This window comes from Pomacea canaliculata, linkage group LG2 (assembly GCF_003073045.1).
Source record: "Pomacea canaliculata isolate SZHN2017 linkage group LG2, ASM307304v1, whole genome shotgun sequence".
NCBI classification, from domain to species: domain Eukaryota; kingdom Metazoa; phylum Mollusca; class Gastropoda; order Architaenioglossa; family Ampullariidae; genus Pomacea; species Pomacea canaliculata.
Window position 1 is genome coordinate 39,189,934 of NC_037591.1, and position 15,875 is coordinate 39,205,808.

At 36.8% G+C, this 15,875-nt stretch overlaps 2 protein-coding genes across 4 annotated transcripts; one reads left to right on the plus strand and one right to left on the minus strand.

Moving 5' to 3' along the window:
* Window positions 1-3: 3 nt before the first annotated feature.
* LOC112557814 (gamma-glutamylaminecyclotransferase-like) lies at window positions 4-4,524 on the plus strand. Of its 3 annotated transcripts, none has more exons than XM_025227871.1 (3): window positions 4-730; window positions 1,350-1,561; window positions 2,298-4,524. In XM_025227871.1, exons 2-3 carry the CDS (start codon window positions 1,367-1,369, stop codon window positions 2,610-2,612), a joined length of 510 nt encoding a protein of 169 aa, XP_025083656.1. In that variant the 5' UTR covers window positions 4-730; window positions 1,350-1,366; the 3' UTR covers window positions 2,613-4,524. The 3 variants fall into 3 exon arrangements, with proteins under 3 accessions (XP_025083656.1, XP_025083657.1, XP_025083658.1); XM_025227872.1 differs by lacking the exon at window positions 4-730 and adding an exon at window positions 747-901; XM_025227873.1 differs by lacking the exon at window positions 4-730 and adding an exon at window positions 922-1,061.
* A 2,540-nt stretch (window positions 4,525-7,064) lies between these two features.
* On the minus strand, window positions 7,065-14,796 carry LOC112557448 (protein CDV3 homolog). Its single transcript, XM_025227314.1, has 5 exons — window positions 14,459-14,796; window positions 14,189-14,268; window positions 12,004-12,146; window positions 8,936-9,104; window positions 7,065-8,213 (listed from the first exon to the last, which is right to left on the minus strand). Exons 1-5 carry the CDS (start codon window positions 14,654-14,656, stop codon window positions 8,099-8,101), a joined length of 705 nt encoding a protein of 234 aa, XP_025083099.1. The 5' UTR covers window positions 14,657-14,796; the 3' UTR covers window positions 7,065-8,098.
* Window positions 14,797-15,875: the final 1,079 nt, after the last annotated feature.

Below are 15,875 nucleotides of genomic sequence, written 5' to 3' on the forward strand. Positions count from 1 at the left end.
CAGATTACAAAGATTTGTACGTGTGCTTACAGCTCGTTATTATGCCAGAGCTTGTATTTATTCTAGGGGAGGGCAGCAAAGGTTACGTAACTCAGATCAACACACGTAAATGACTGCAAACCATAAATAGCACATCAATGTCATAGAAGACTCTCAACTTCTCCGTCATTCAATTTATATAAACAAAAGTTACTTCAGCAGTTCCCAAAATTCTCATTTACGGTCGGTGAAGTCCAGGAACGTTCGTACTTACACATATACACTGCCTTGAATAATCTCCCTTGAAAAACTGGGGTGGACGAGGTCAACATGCTGTAGCCTGACGACGATACCGTGTCCGTACCCAGGAGCAGCGAGTGTCGACTAAGCTGACACACCTGGCTGACGAAAAACTAAGCATTCTTTAGGACAGTCGTACGCACAGATATATGTGTGTATATCCCTGTTGGAGAGCTCCCATCCTGCTGTATTCTCTATGACAACTAGATTTCCCTCTCGCGCCCATAGTCTGTGGGTATGGAGCTGCGCTAGGTACCTTTCTAAAAATCATGAGTACAGACCAGGCCTGAGGTAGGATCCTGCTAGTACCCAACCTCAAGGTGACAACACTGATTTTCGCCTGCTATTTATGATACATTGTTAGCGTAAATCACGCCATTCACTGCTCGCGTCGACGGAAGAGCGGGAGGGAGGATAAGTGCAAGATGGAGGGTCAAATAACCATACAGTGGTATGTATGTTATTTATGATTGATTTGTGAGATCCTTCAAAAAAATCTAGATAAAAATACATTACGAAGGTGTTTGAGCATAGATATGTCAGGTGTGATCACACGGAACAGTTAGGCATACGTGGAGTTGTGTGCCATTCTATCAACTGCATGTGTGCTGGGATATTTCAGGTGAAACAAACTACAGATCTCTAGGGTTATATATATATACCATTGAGGTTTTCCATACAAGGCTAGTAAATCTTAACCATTACCAATCAAGTGTCAAGAAAATAGACATAGTTTCTTCATTGACACAACCTTCTGTAAAAATGAGATCCAAGTATACTTTGTACGTGCATTTCATTTTCATACATATTTTTTATGGTTATATAGTACTTTACCACTTTTTTTTCTTGTTCTATGATGATGGCTAGATATAAAAAGGCATAACTTTTAAAAATTGAGCAACTTTGTAAATAAAGATTTGTCATTTGTCTTCTCTTGTACCAACAAAGTTTATACTTAATATTTGTCGTATCTTTGTACATTACTTAAGCCTCCTTGTTGTTAAGTCATTTGACTTTTTTTCGGTTTTTTAAATTTTTTTTTTTTAAAATTTCAACATGACTCTCAGCAGTGAGCAGTTTCCACACAATGGCTTCAAAAGGTGAATTGATTTTCTGCTATGGCACACTGAAGAAAGGCCAACCAAACAACAAGATCATAATCGATGAAACAACTGGACATGCCAAATTTATTTGTCAAGGTTGTGCTAAGCACAAATATCCACTAATCATTGCAAGTGAATACAACATTCCCTATCTGCTGTATGCAGAAGGCAAGGGCTATGTAAGAAAGTGGTCTTTTATTCTGTCAACTTTGCTGTCTGCATTACTAGTCATTGTTCTTAATACTGCTTTGCTATTGTTGACCTTCCAGTGTAAATGCTGTTATGTAGTGATATGTTAGATCAGTGAGTAACCATTAAATAAACATATCATTGTTACACTGCAAGAATTGTTTGACAAAATAGTTCTACAACTAATCAGATACTTTCAAAAAAGACAAAAAATAATGCATGACTATGTAGGAATATTGGAACAGTATTTCAGTTGTAAAAAAGTCATAAATTACTGAGCCTCTTTAGTTTCAACAGTGGCATTTGTGATTTCAAGAAATTAGTTTTATACTTCATTTACAAAACCCTGAATGTTATCTCACTTGCTTAGTTTAGTCCTTGTTACTCCTCAAGGAGCATAGGCCTCAACCTCGCCAGTGGACCCGGTTTTGGGCAGCCCCTTCAGTTGAGCCCATGTGGTTCCAACTTCCTTTGCCTCTCTTTCTACTGTTCTTTTCCAAGTCTGAATCTCGTTTGCTTACTCTTCAGTTTCTCATCTTTATCCACACACTTTGTTCATGTTTGCCACAATGTCACCTGTTTGCTGTGTCTTTTCTATGCATTGTCAACTCTCAGTTTGTTTACACTTTTTTTGATAGAGTTCTGCAGCAAATCTACATTGTACTTTATTACTCTCATTGAAATTGTTTGTGCTAGTGAATAAAGTGCAATTTTGTTTTTTTGCAGAATGTGCGAGGAGATGTTTATGAAGTTGATGAAAAGAAAAGAGACTTTTTAGATGACTTTGAAGGACACCCAACATACTATGAGCGCATGCTAACTGAAATTGTGGTGAATAATGAAAATGCCTTTGATGGTGAAAAACAGCCGAAGACTTTGATGTGCTGGGCTTACTTTCTAAAGGATTTTAACCAGGACTTACTGGATCTAAAGTTCTATCAGAATTATGACAATTTTGGATCTCATGGTCAGAGATATGTAGAAGGTTATTTGAGACCTCAGTCTGCAGATGAAACAATTAAAAAATATGTAAAGGGTTGATTTTTTGTTTGAGTGTTAAGTTGTTTATGAAAGGACCGGTGTTACATATCTGGGATAGTTAACAGAAAAAGGAAAAAAGGAATCAAAGTTGCTTCATAGTCTCTTGCAGTTATTAGAGTTATCTGTACTAGTCAGATCAGTCTAAAAGTTCAAACTTGTACATTTAAAAAATTTGTAAAATCTAAAATTTTCGAGTTAAGACTTATTTTGTCGTGGTGGGTCACATGTGGCGAACAGATTTTTAATTACTATGCTGCTAAACAGTGGAACTCTCTCCCCTCTGTATCTGCCATCTACACACCATCGAAACCTTTAAACATTCTCTAAAAGCATCTGTTCCTTGAGCATTATTTGTAACATTCCACATACTACTAGTCCACCTAACCTTTTTTTCTTCTTTTCCCGTCTGTTAACAAGTCTGCCTGCTTGTCTTCTCTACAGACTTTACTGTTTATTCCCTGATTCCTCTTTAATTTTCTGTGTTAGTCTTTTATTGCTAATCTGCATGGTAGTTTATCCTTCTTTTCAACATATGCTGTCCATGTGTCATTCTCGTTTCCAGCACCAAGAGCATGCTTATCATGGTATTATCAGTTTGCTGCCACTTGCGTTTCTTTGTTGTGCGGTTGACTGTTGGTTTTTGTGTGGTATTTTATGCTCAGTGCGTTGCGCTTAAATCCACACAAGCATATGTGGTCTACAAATTCAATTATATATGGCGTTGATGTATAACATGATAAAAGGCAAGTATCAGATATATGAAGCAAATAAGGAAACCTTTGATGATATTTATTTCATGTACTTACCGTTGCATTTTATAATCATGACATTAGAATCACATATAGCTTTACTTAAGCTGACCTTGTTCAGGATTTTAAAGTGCAATGTGACAGGTTTCATTTTGCAGTGAGAAAACAGAAACCTTTAATGACCTCAAGATGGCATGTTTCTTGTGTCAAATCTTTTGAGTTTTTAATGAAATATGTTCTTGAAAACAAAGATCACAAAGAACGTCAATTTAAAACATTACAAAATAAATAATGATATGCAGATGTATGTTCAAGCGAAATGTATTATCAGCATGTTTGAAAAAGGCATAAACTTCAGAGTAAGTGGAAGTTCGTATGATTTTGAAGTTCAGTATAACTATAATTTTCTGGCAGTATTTTATACTGAGTAAATGTGTCCATTATTTTGCACTTGTATATTTGTAAATGAATTTCATGTTTTCTTTTTTTTGCACAAACACATATCTGCACAGAAAGATTAGGACAAAATAATGAAGTGCTAGTTACATTTTAGTGTAAACTGTGAAAATATAACAGATTCTTAAAGGTGTAAATATTAAAATAGTGTGTTTGCTTAGGCTTCCAGTGTCATACAATTTTACAACGTTCAGGACTACATTTTAAATTTTAGTATACAATGGGTGTGTGCATTAATGTTGCTTACTGATAAGTTGTCTTCATTACTGTTAACATAATGTCAAACATAACCTCAACTTCTTTGCTTGACAAACATTTTGTACAAAGCCTTATGTTATCTTAAGGATACATGAATTTTGCAATTCACTTTTTTAAAATAGTCTCTTTTAGTTGTTAACCTCCCACCTTTTTTTTTGTTTTGTTTTGAAGCACTTTGTTCATCGGAAGTATCTATGACCAGATACTTTACACCTGCTTTCCAGACTTTTATTTGGAAAGTGTGCATTAATAATAATTGAATTTGTAAAGTGCTAAATTTCCCTGTGACGATCCAAGCTTAATGTACTTTTATTTCTGGTTAGTATTAATACATTATATTTGCTAGTAAATATTGGCTATGACAGTAGAAGCACAAAATATGTTTTAAAGAAATTATTATAGATTTTTGCCATGTGATCCATTTACAGAATACAAGCTATGTTAAACAGCATTTATTTGGTTGGTGTAGTGATGTTGCATGAGAAAAAAATGTTCATCTGCTTATTTACTTCCTAGAGGAGAGAAGTGTGATCCATCTATACTAGCATTTTGAGCAGTTGCAAATACACCTGACTATGCATAGACAAAGGATGCTTGATGCTAGGCACCCAGTATTTCCTCCCATGTTGAAATTAAAAGGAATAAAAAAGCTGATAAACTAGCTCAACAGGCAGTAAAACAAAATACCAATCTGATCATTGCTATTTCACCAGTAGAGAGCAGAACAGTCATGATGCCAGCAATAAGGTGGCAAAAGAAATACAGAAGTGAAGGTAAAGTAACTAGGAGACATTCAGATGACCAACCTTGTAATCACTATTCTTCAAACCAACAGATCCCACCAAACAAAATATCTAGAATACCTAACTAAAATTCAAGACCCTCGTACATGCACATGTAGTGAGAGACTGTTGGTGTGTGATGAAAACAAGAAAGACCTTTTTAAAGGTTTTAGAAAATATAAACTGGCATTTAACATTATTAGCAGCCTTAATCCACCCAAAGAGTCATGGTATACTCTATCATCTCTGGAAATAATGGTGACAAGCAATTCAAATACATACAAACAAGCAAAGAGTACAAACTGGATAATACCCCCTGCAATAAACGAATTACTGGCTGCTAACCTTGTGTAACTATATATTATCTTCGAAATAAATTAAGCCATAGTAAATATATGGGGTTCTTTCACTCATCCATAACAAGAACTATAACCAAATATCAGGTAATAAAGTAAAAATCTAAACCCGTAGAAACAAACTTTACACAAACTGTAAAGATGGTGGTAAACCATACAAGGTGGATGCCGTTCGCCCTTCCACAAAGAGCACCCAGAGATGACATAAGACACCAGCCATAAGAGGTTGCACTCAATGTACCATTCACCCTTATTTTTGCATTAAATTCATTTTGAGTTTGCCACCTTTAGGTAGCCAATTGCAGCAATCATCAGTTAAACTTTTTATAATCTGTTTAAGTAATAAGTCACAAAGGGTCTGACAGAGTCCAGGGTGTGTCTACTGTGGAATCAACTTAGGGTACTTTTTACATTCTAATACACCAGGTACCTACCATTAATGGGTGGGTTTCATTCAAGATCCTCTGAACTATTTGTACATTTAAGACTTTATTCCCAATATGCCTTGTAGTATTTATTTTGTCTGGGAATCTAAAAATGTCCTGCAAGAGTAGAGTGGCACACTGCAGTTACAATAAATGTAGAGCCACCCACATGCCTACAGTAACAGTAGAACAAGTGTTGACATGATATGCAACTTTTAACCAACAGCACTGACTTCAGTGGAAACATCCTTTTCCGCAAATATCATGATCTGTTGTTGCTTCTCCAGCCTCTTCGATTTAGCCTTGCTCGGCCTAATCCTCTGCTACAGTCTTGCTGGTGAAATGTAATGCAATAGTACATACTATGTAGACAGCACAAGAAATGTTGCCTCTGATACACAAACACAAAATTTAAAAAGCCTCCAGCCCCTATATTTCCAATCTTCTCCAAGTATATTCTGTCACACCACTTGCTTTTATGACCGGGGTTTTACCCTCCATTGTATCTATTAACAAAGAATAGGCAGCAGCCAGCCCTGTAAACAGATGCAACATGCAAAGAAAGAACTGCATGCCCGAGATGAGAGCTTTACCAGCACAGCCAACCTTCACTTTGTTAGTGACAGACGCTAACTGTGATGCCACCGGACCACCCATAATAACAGCCACTTCTCAACACATAGTTGCACGAAAGAAAACAACTGACTACATTACTCCTGTACTACGTGACCTACATTGGCTTCCTGTGGAGAAGAAATTGAGCACAAATTGTTAACCTTAACATATGGCTGTCTTCACGACCTTGCGCCTGTCTATCTACAAGAACTCATTCGCCGTTACCAACCTCAGCGGAACCTTTGTTCAGCGGCCCACTTCAGACTTGAACGACCGAGTGTTCAGTCAGGGAATACTAACAAGAAGTCTGCGGGTTTTAGATCCTTCTCCAATGTAGCCCCGCTTTTGTGGAACTCGCTTCCCCTCTTGACCAAGGAGTCTGATAGTATTGCATCTTTCAAGAAAAATCTTAAGACTCACTTGTTTGAACTGATTTGAAGTTATCATTTGACCTGCAGTTTGGTGGCTGCTGGGATCACTGCGCATTGAGCGCATCTTCGTGATGCGGATACTAGCGCGTTATAAAACTACATCATCATCATCATCATCAACACACACAGCCTACTCTTTCCCTCTTATCCCTTTCAAAGAAATACAAAAATAATTCCAGTCCCTTAAAATTAAATGTTACAAACAATACTACCTGGCACATTTGCACACTACAAACATACCAAAAACACCCTTTCTGTGAAATCTGACTAAACTGCAAAGATTTCCTTTTGAAGCAAGGTCATTGTAACTTTTGTCTTGTCTACAACTGCTTTGATAAAACCAACAAGGTCAACCTCTGAATCAACACAATGCACCAGAATTGGCTGTAACATTGTATTTAAAAGCAAAGATGTTTCAGTTTTGTTGTCAACACAAATTGAAAGAAATCGATTCATTCCTTACTAATATAAATTGCTGTACACAAACTTTAAGAGTGTAGTCTTATCCATAAATTTATTGTTTAGGCTATTACATTGACTCTGGAAAAAAATTTGACAACCTTGAAAGTGCACACGCCTACAAAAATTTCTATAATTAGCAAAAGGAAAACAGATGATAAAAACTTCAGTTATATTCTTTACACAATGGCTCCAGTCACTGCTTGTTGATGCAATTGCAGTCAGCATTACACAGTAAAACCCACAGGTTCAGCGTACTGTTATTGTGAAAATGATTCTTTTCCATAATAGTGGAGCTGATCATTATTTTTTTATGTAACTTATCAACCAAAAATGCCATGCCATCCTCCTCCCATGTCAGTACCCTAGAATATATGCATTGTAGTGTAACATTGGCATGCACGCATACAAATACATTACAAAGAAAAACTACCTACTAGACATCACACATACAGCATGTAGGCAACCAGAAATGTTCGTTCAACTTTTCTTTCCTATCGACTGTGAAAGACTAATCACATAAAAGAGTTCAGCTGACAGAAAAAAAACATACATTTTAACATGCCCACAAACCAAGATGCAAGGATGTTTGATGAAATAAACTGGACCGATTATTAAAATTGATGCTCTCATCACAATTCACCATGCCAGCCTACAACAAAATAATGATCACTAAATACTGTCAGTCTCTCTTATAATGTGCTGTTCAGTTGGAAATTTGCATTCCCCCCCATTTTTCAAGTGGTCTCTGTCACCTCATAAAGGAATGTGAACTGATTTCATCAATTGCACATTGAGAGATCATCCAACACTTTTAAAAAGCCTCCATAGAATAAGATACAAAAAATACAGATGCCATTAGACTAGGGATGGAACTGCCATGTTTCATGTCAGAAAACATTTCCTGTTGAAGCACACAACTGAGGTCTCAGGGGAGGTCAGTAATAGAGAATGTTCAATCTTGCAAAGCAGAAAATTTATTTTCTAAGGTCAGGTTGACTCCTCTTCTGTGGTCAGGATTTGTTTCCACATCACCAGTGCCACTTGTTTCGAACTTGGACTTTGAGCCCCTGAAACAAAGATCACATACATTAGGTGATAAATAAAATAAAAAAGGGCTTTTTAATTCAAGACATGTGACAATGGCAAATATGTACATGGTTTGAACATACATGTACAGTGTAAATCTTGTTATCAGGAATAAGTGGGAAAGTAGCCAAATTTGTGTGACCAACACTGCAATCTGACTGAATGGTTTAATGTAACTAAGTCCACCACATCAGCAGACAGTAAAAACCCACATTAATTTAAGCCACAACTGAGACTAACATACTAATACAAACATTTGTGGCAGGTAGCTCAGCTGAACTGCAGATATTCTAGATATGTCTGGCTGAAAGTTTATACTATCATGCACAATTCATGCAGTAGTGGCAGTTTGAGAAGGCAAGTAACAGCTTATATTATCTAAGGGATGCTGATCAACTACTCCCATTTTATGTGCTTGTGAGAATGCACATATATAAAGGCATCCACATACAAGTACCTACAACTACCTCAACAGTCTTAAGCTAAACCTTGTATCTGCCAATTTTTTAAAAAGTCACAGGTTATCTTTGTTACTTTAATAACTGTCTTGTCCTAACGCTGCAATTTAGGTCAATACCTTGCTTGTTGTCGTAACTTTTGTACACCATTATTTAGCTTTCTCACCTCAGACAAAAGCACCACAAACACAAGAAAATAATAAAGAGTCTTAAGGAGTTGTAATAAAATAGTAATCACATCTTACCAGGCAGAAGCAGTGGGTGGCTGGTATCCACCAAGAGATGGAAAGTCAATTTCACTTGAGATGTTTGGAGCCTCCTTCTTGCGCCGAGGAGGGTTTGCTGGTGTTGCTGTTCTTTGAGCTGGTGGAACATACTTTTTGCCAGCAGCACCTTCCTTTTTATCCTCTGATTCTGCCATTAAAATACAGTTGCAAAAAAGCTTGAGATCCTAGGGAATTTACTAGATGTAATATAGTTAAGATTTATACAATTTCAGCCAAATGTTACTAAAAGTTTTGTTCTAATAGTCAGGTCACAAAAACTGCTCGAGTCCTAAATAAAAACTAAAAGAATGGTTTCTCCTCACTAGTCTGCTTGATTACAAAACTATATGGGAAAGTAAAAATATTCTCTTTATGTTTGCTTGATGACAAAGCTATAGGGTAAAGCAATGCTAGATACCAGGAGTTGTACTTTTTCTTTTAATTCCATTTTGCAATGTGAATTCTATTACACTATAGCCTTAACCCATGTATATTCAACATAAATAAAATGATAAAAGTAACTGAACTCCAATTTCTGACCGCTTGACCCTCTTAGTACTGCATAAAATAAAAAAAAATATCAGACTTCAAATTACATTTTGGCCAACTGAATTAAAAAATCTTTAATAACTGTTTCAGTTTAAAAATATGGTACATTCCACACAAACACAAGAGAACAAAAACCATTGGCAACTCTTTCAATTTTATTTATATGTACAATCACTATGGAAATAAAAAAAGGGCATGTCTTTTCTTTGTTTCCAGCAGAATGAAAGGGAATGTGGGTGCAGCTGGTTTAATGCTCAGTTGTTTCTGTTGAATAAGAAACAGAAAATACTACTAATATCAAATTATGTACTAATAGTGCTCGAGTCTAGAAAAAAGCTATTTATATATAACATAATGACTACCTCTTCCCCCAATTACTACACAAAGCCACACACAAGTTTACTTTTTTGTTAAATTCATTCATACTCATTCTGATATTTCACTTATTGGAAGCAGATTTTAGACTTTCATTCTATTTGTTGCACTTGATAAGGAAAAAACCCTTCAAACAGTAATACCAAATGTCTTCTTTGCTTGACACTATCTTTGCAGTGAAAGGAGCATTGAGATGGGAAAGTTTAGGAAATTTCATGCCAAAGTCACTTTGTCTTCATAGTCTAAGTGATGTAAAGAAATGAGTTAATTAAAGTAGCTATTGATTTATTTTGGATTTCATGCTGTTAATTAATACATATATATACAGTCAAATCTCGCTACTATGCCACCTACCGGGACCAAGCAAAAGTGGCATAGTAGCGAGGGTTCGTAAAAACGGCTTTATTTGCTCAAGTTACCCGTCAGTCCAAAGCTCTCAAGAATCGTCTGCTGGCACTAGCTGTCTCCTCTCATTCTCCCCCTCACCTCTTCATCCTACACCCCTCCTAACCACATCCGCCCACCTGCATCCTGTCGCTAGTCGACCCACTTCCGCTCTCCCTGTCATGTGGCTGTCACCCGGCCAGCGACTACCTCCCATCGCCAGCCTCCACCCTCCCTGTGTGCGTGTTATGTTCCATCCCACCTAACTGCTATGTCCCACACTATCATATACATGTAATAATCGAGCACTGCGCGGAATTTCACAACTTGTGTCTTTTAACAATCACACAAAAGTGGCATAGTAGCGAGAGTAGGGGGTGGCATAGTAAATTTCTTTTTACATTGAATTTATAGTCGGGACCGAGTAAAAGTGGCATAATAGCGGGGTGGCATAGTAGCGAGATTTGACTGTATATAGAGAGAGATTAAATATAATAGAATAAAAATATAATAGTGCATTATTCATATATATACTAGAAAGATACTGTGTAGTCATGGAAGAGTTGGAATGAGTTAAGCTATTCAGGAAACTCTATTTCTACTTTCTTTTCTTTGATCTAACATTGAAGAATCATTCAAAGACAACCTATCTGAACTTTTGAAGATGACTGTACAGAGGAAGTTGGTCATCTGTGTAAGGGGACAAATTAATTTAAAAGTATAACATTTAATTATGTTGAAGAAATAGCTCCACTAGTTTAAAATCAAAGTATCTTTAAAATTAGTAAAAGAATTGTTCAAACTAAACTGCATTAATACGTGAAAAGGATAGATGTCTATCGCCTTTTGACCAGCCATAGATCTTACAGAACCCATAATAACCATATAATTATATCTTTCATAAGTGTTCAAAGCACCAGATAAATATAAAGTTCAAAGACAAATAAGACTTTACATTGCATTGTTGCATTCAGACTTCCCCCGTAAGGGATGTTATTCAATGTTAAGCTTCTTTCGCTATGAAGCAGAAACCAAAGTAAAAAACATCAGACTAAACCAAAAACTGTAAAACTTAAGGGATGCTAAAAAATTCTGTTTTAATTAAATAATTTTTTTTATATAAGATGACCTGATTCATGTTTATTTTTTTAACATAACCTTAAAATATATTTTAAATTTTGGTCCCTTAAATAAGGGTTTTGATTCTACCAAATCAATTACAAATTAAAACAAAATAGCACAAACAGGAAAAAGATAACAAAACTAACCTTGTATGCATTGTAAGGATCACTGTGGTTGGTATGCTCCCTCAACTGCTTTTTGCAACAGAGCTACAGTTTACCTTTCTGTTGCATACTACGCAAAAAACAGTATGCCACTGGTTTTTTTTAAATCAAACTTTCAACTCTCTGTCAATTTGAACCACATGAACAAAACCATAGTCCAAAAATAGCATCTCAAATTTTGGCAAGGCTGTCGAAGAAAGTGGTTGCAGTCTGTGGCAAGGCACACATGTGAAATGAAAACGGTGGACTAGTCAAAACATCATTCTGGTTCAGCTTCAACATCTGATGGACAAGAAACTGAACCAAGGTTGAAGTACAGATTTTAAATCCCAACAAATGAAAATAGGATCTCATGTTTCAGAGGCATGACTTTCACTATACCACTGATCTGTAAAAGTGGCAAATGATGATATTTTTTGGTATAGCTGGAAAAAGTAAAAGAAAGAAACACACCTTGGGAGAAGGCTGAAGCATTTGAGGGAGTGCCAGGTGCTGCACTCTTGTTCCAAGGCCCTGAGGCTCCTTCACGGCGATCATCACCCTCCTCACCGTCATCTTCATCCGACTCTCCCCCTTCTCTTTCTTCTTCATCTTTGCTAAAATGTTAGAAATAAATAAGTGTATTACAGCTACAGATGCTGTTATGTACTTCAAAGTTTGCAGTCAGAAAACCAGATGTCTAGCAATAATTGTGAAAAATTTCTTCATGACCTCCTTAATGTCAACAAAAATAAAGCACTCAAAAATAAAATAAATAAAGAAATGTAAAGAACATTTCAACTTTAAAAAAATAAAATAAAATACAGAACACTTATGAACAAAACATCTTAAATCTTTCAATACTTTTTGTGAAAATTGCACATTCAATTTATGAATTAAAGGTGATATTAAGTCAACCTATTGTCCGATTAAAGGCAAAACTTTTCTGTCCAGATGGAATTGAATGGTATCATCCGTGTGAGGGAAGGTAGGAGTGCACGTGATGCAGACTGCTAGCGGCCAGTTATCTCCAATTATTACCCGGACAATAAGCAGGTAGACATCACAGGCACTGCCGACTAGCCGCCTGGCAATAAAATGTCATCCTCACCCAACCATTACCAGTACTTGCTGTAGGGTCTGAGAGCTGAGGTGAAGCGACTTCTATCTGAATATACTGTCATGGTTAGGTCTGTATTCTCCACAAAGAAACAAAACTAGTACATAAGATTAGAGATGGTATATACAGAGATTGCCTGCATGGTGAGGCTTGGTTGCACTTGTCATGGATGTTTCGGAAGGTGTAATACAACCATCCATCCAACAAGTGCCTTAGTCTCACTGGGTTGCCATCCCAATGTTCAATGCACCAGTAAACATGATCCCTGACCGCTGCTGTCTTGTCACTAAGCTGAGGGGCAACACGTCTTGCCGGGGTTCACTTTACTACCCTGTGCCAGTTTTTTTCATCCCAACTTTTATTCGTTTAGCAATGTGCCACCCCTTGTTAATGTTTCTAACATCATTATTTCTCACTTATTAATTGCCACATTACGGTCGAGAACATCCTCTTGAATGATGACATCTGAGGCATTCATACTTTCATACATCCTCCTGCACCCACTGCCTGGTGCAGCTGGGTGCACACGTCATCCTCTTTGGTGATGTGCTGAAGATTTAGAACATTGTGGGTTGATACTACAGTATGTTCAGTTGGAAACTGTTTCACTTCAGCTTTCTTAATGCCAATACCAAGTTCTCGGTTGAGAAAGACGTTTTACTGCTAGGGTTATTGCCTGTGATCTCCACTCTGCCTCAGGGTCAGGGTAGCAATTAGGGAAAACTGACCACTTGTAAGTCAGCACCGTGTACTCCTACCTTCCCTCGCACCACTGAACTGATGTTCTCTGTCACAAACTAGATATTTTTTTAATTATTTAGATGGAAAGGAAGCAGAAAAGACTGGCGATGACAAGTGATTGGGAGTGTGGTATGTGTGATTTCATGAAAGCCACTTTTTACCGAGAGGCTACACAACGGTAAATTTTAAAAATCAGCGTTGAAAATAAAAGAATGAATATTTTTTTGCTGCAGCTGCTGATGTCCCTTTGACTGAAGGCATGGTTGAACCTGACAGTTTTCCTTGGTGGTGTAAAGTCCTGACCACTGTTATAAGCATGTGATTTATTCACACTAAAATCTGTCAAGTCTATGTCAATTTTATTCTTTTAAATATTTCTGGTGTGTAAATGGTACTGTAGACTTTAGCTGAATGATTATTAGATTTTAAGAGTTGTACAATTCTATCCAGTTTCTTTTATCTGTTTTTTTTTTTGTCATTGGTGTCTGATCTTGCTTTGTAAAAGACTCCAATGAAAGAGTTTTATCATTAAGCGGGGAACTTACTGTTTAATGTATTATTTATCATTTTATTTGCTGAATATTTTTATATTATATTTATTACTTAAATCTAGATTTTTGATGGTGTTTTCTATTTCATTCAAAACTGTGTAATTGCAAATGACAGTGTCCAGTATTTAAAATTTCAGTTTTTGTGGCGATCACAGTTTCCTAAGAATTTATTTTTACATTAACAATTTAGTAGATAGCCATGACAAATTCTTTTAGAAGACAAAAGTACCTGCTTTGCATTGTTTACCTGATTTGAAGAGTTTGAATTCGAAGGCCGGAGTAATCCACCTTTTTTTCCTCCTCAAAATCTTTCCATTCTTCATCTTCCTGCAATACATTTTCACAAATATAACAGTCCTTTCAGCTTACTGTTCAAGTGATCCCGTTTATTACATCCACCATTATAATACGATGGCGACATATGGACCGAGGAGGTGTTTAGTACATTACCAACCCCCTATCGAAGCAAGAATTCTAAAATAAAATAAACTAAATATGTATAACATTAACTGCATACCTCCTCTTTTTTTAAAGTTCCTTGCGGTACAGACGACAACCCTGGACCTCCTGGTTGCTCTTTGTCTTTCTTTTTCTTTGCTTTCCTCGGGGTCTCATCCGGCTTTGCTAAGACGTCTGTCGACGAAAGTTTAGATTTCGTTTTTTTCTTGCTTTTGTCTTTTTTGGCAAAAAAGTCGTCAAGACTCGAGTCAGTCATTATTGATTTAGACTCTTGATCAAGAATAACTGTGTGTTAATTCTGACAACGCAAAAAAGAGATCCGCAATGCAACGGATGATACCACATGCAGTAGTACACGACTCCATGCGCATGTTACATCGCCACAGCAGCTCCGCAGTCACTGAATTCCGGTAAAAATACTGAAAGACGATTGGATGATCACGAGAACGAAGAATGAAACACGAACGTCAAAGCGATCGTTCTTAGGCTAGAGAATTGAAAAGGAAAGCAACGTTTAATAAATAAAAGCAATCACCTAATTTTTTTATTATTCATTTTTGATAGTTACGGGTTTATTCTAATAGTATTGTTCAGTCTGTGCAGCAAAGCGTCTGCTTCGGGGTATACCAATTCTTTCAGCAGCAATAAACACGTACGCTGAAACCACGGACGCGTATACATACGTCCATGAAGTAACGCACACGATAAAAAAAAAAAAAATGTTCGTTTAAGTATGGGGTTGTATAATGCCTTTGACCGCCAGCATTTGGAATCAAAGGTCAAGACTACCCTTATTGCCCACCCAAGTCGATCTCTGCATGAAAGTCTCCTCCAGTCTCTTCTCAATGTCCAAGAACACGTACCCACACAGGTTCACTCTTTTTTCTGTATGGGCGTTGATTATTTCCTGCTGCAGGGCTGTTATATGATCCATCGTGCTACGTTTTTTCCTAAACCCACTCTGTTCTGGGGGCAGTATATGTTGTTTTTTTTTTCACAGAAGTAATTAAGTCTGCATTTGATAATCGTTTCAAACGTCTTGCCTAATTTAACTGCGAGGTATATATGCGCTATTGGCCTGTAGCTAGCGGTGGTTGTAATTTCTTTACCTGCATGGTTTAAGGATTGGGACTACCGTAGCCTTTTTCCACATGTCAGGGAGTGAACTTTTATCAATAATTTCATTAAAAAGCTCTATTTAAGATATTAAGTTTAGTTTTATGGTGGCATTCTTGGAGCATTGGATCATAAGTGATGAGGTCTGGGCCTGGAGCCGATCCCAGTCTTTTAGCTGTTTAGGGCCTGTTCAAGCTCTTCCATACTTATTTTTTCTGTTAGTTTAAAAGGGTCCCCTTGGTTTATTGGAGGCAAGAAGTCTCGTTCTACCTGCTGATTTGAAGTCTGGGTCTAGGTTATCGTCTGAGCTAGCTACTTGGAATTGTTCTACAACTGCTTTAAGTTTTCCACAAAATCAG

Excerpts from the sequence above, each read along its gene's own strand:
- LOC112557814 (XM_025227871.1), top strand. The coding sequence starts at position 1,367 with ATGGCTTCAAAAGGTGAATTGATTTTCTGCTATGGCACACTGAAGAAA. Across the intron at positions 1,562-2,297 it reads ATGCAGAAGGCAAGGGCTAT|AATGTGCGAGGAGATGTTTA; the intron begins GTAAGAAAGTGG and ends GTTTTTTTGCAG.
- LOC112557448 (XM_025227314.1), bottom strand. The coding sequence starts at position 14,656 with ATGACTGACTCGAGTCTTGACGACTTTTTTGCCAAAAAAGACAAAAGC. Across the intron at positions 12,147-14,188 it reads ATTCAAACTCTTCAAATCAG|CAAAGATGAAGAAGAAAGAG; the intron begins GTAAACAATGCA and ends CTAACATTTTAG. Across the intron at positions 8,214-8,935 it reads CCACCCACTGCTTCTGCCTG|GGGCTCAAAGTCCAAGTTCG; the intron begins GTAAGATGTGAT and ends TCTTTGTTTCAG.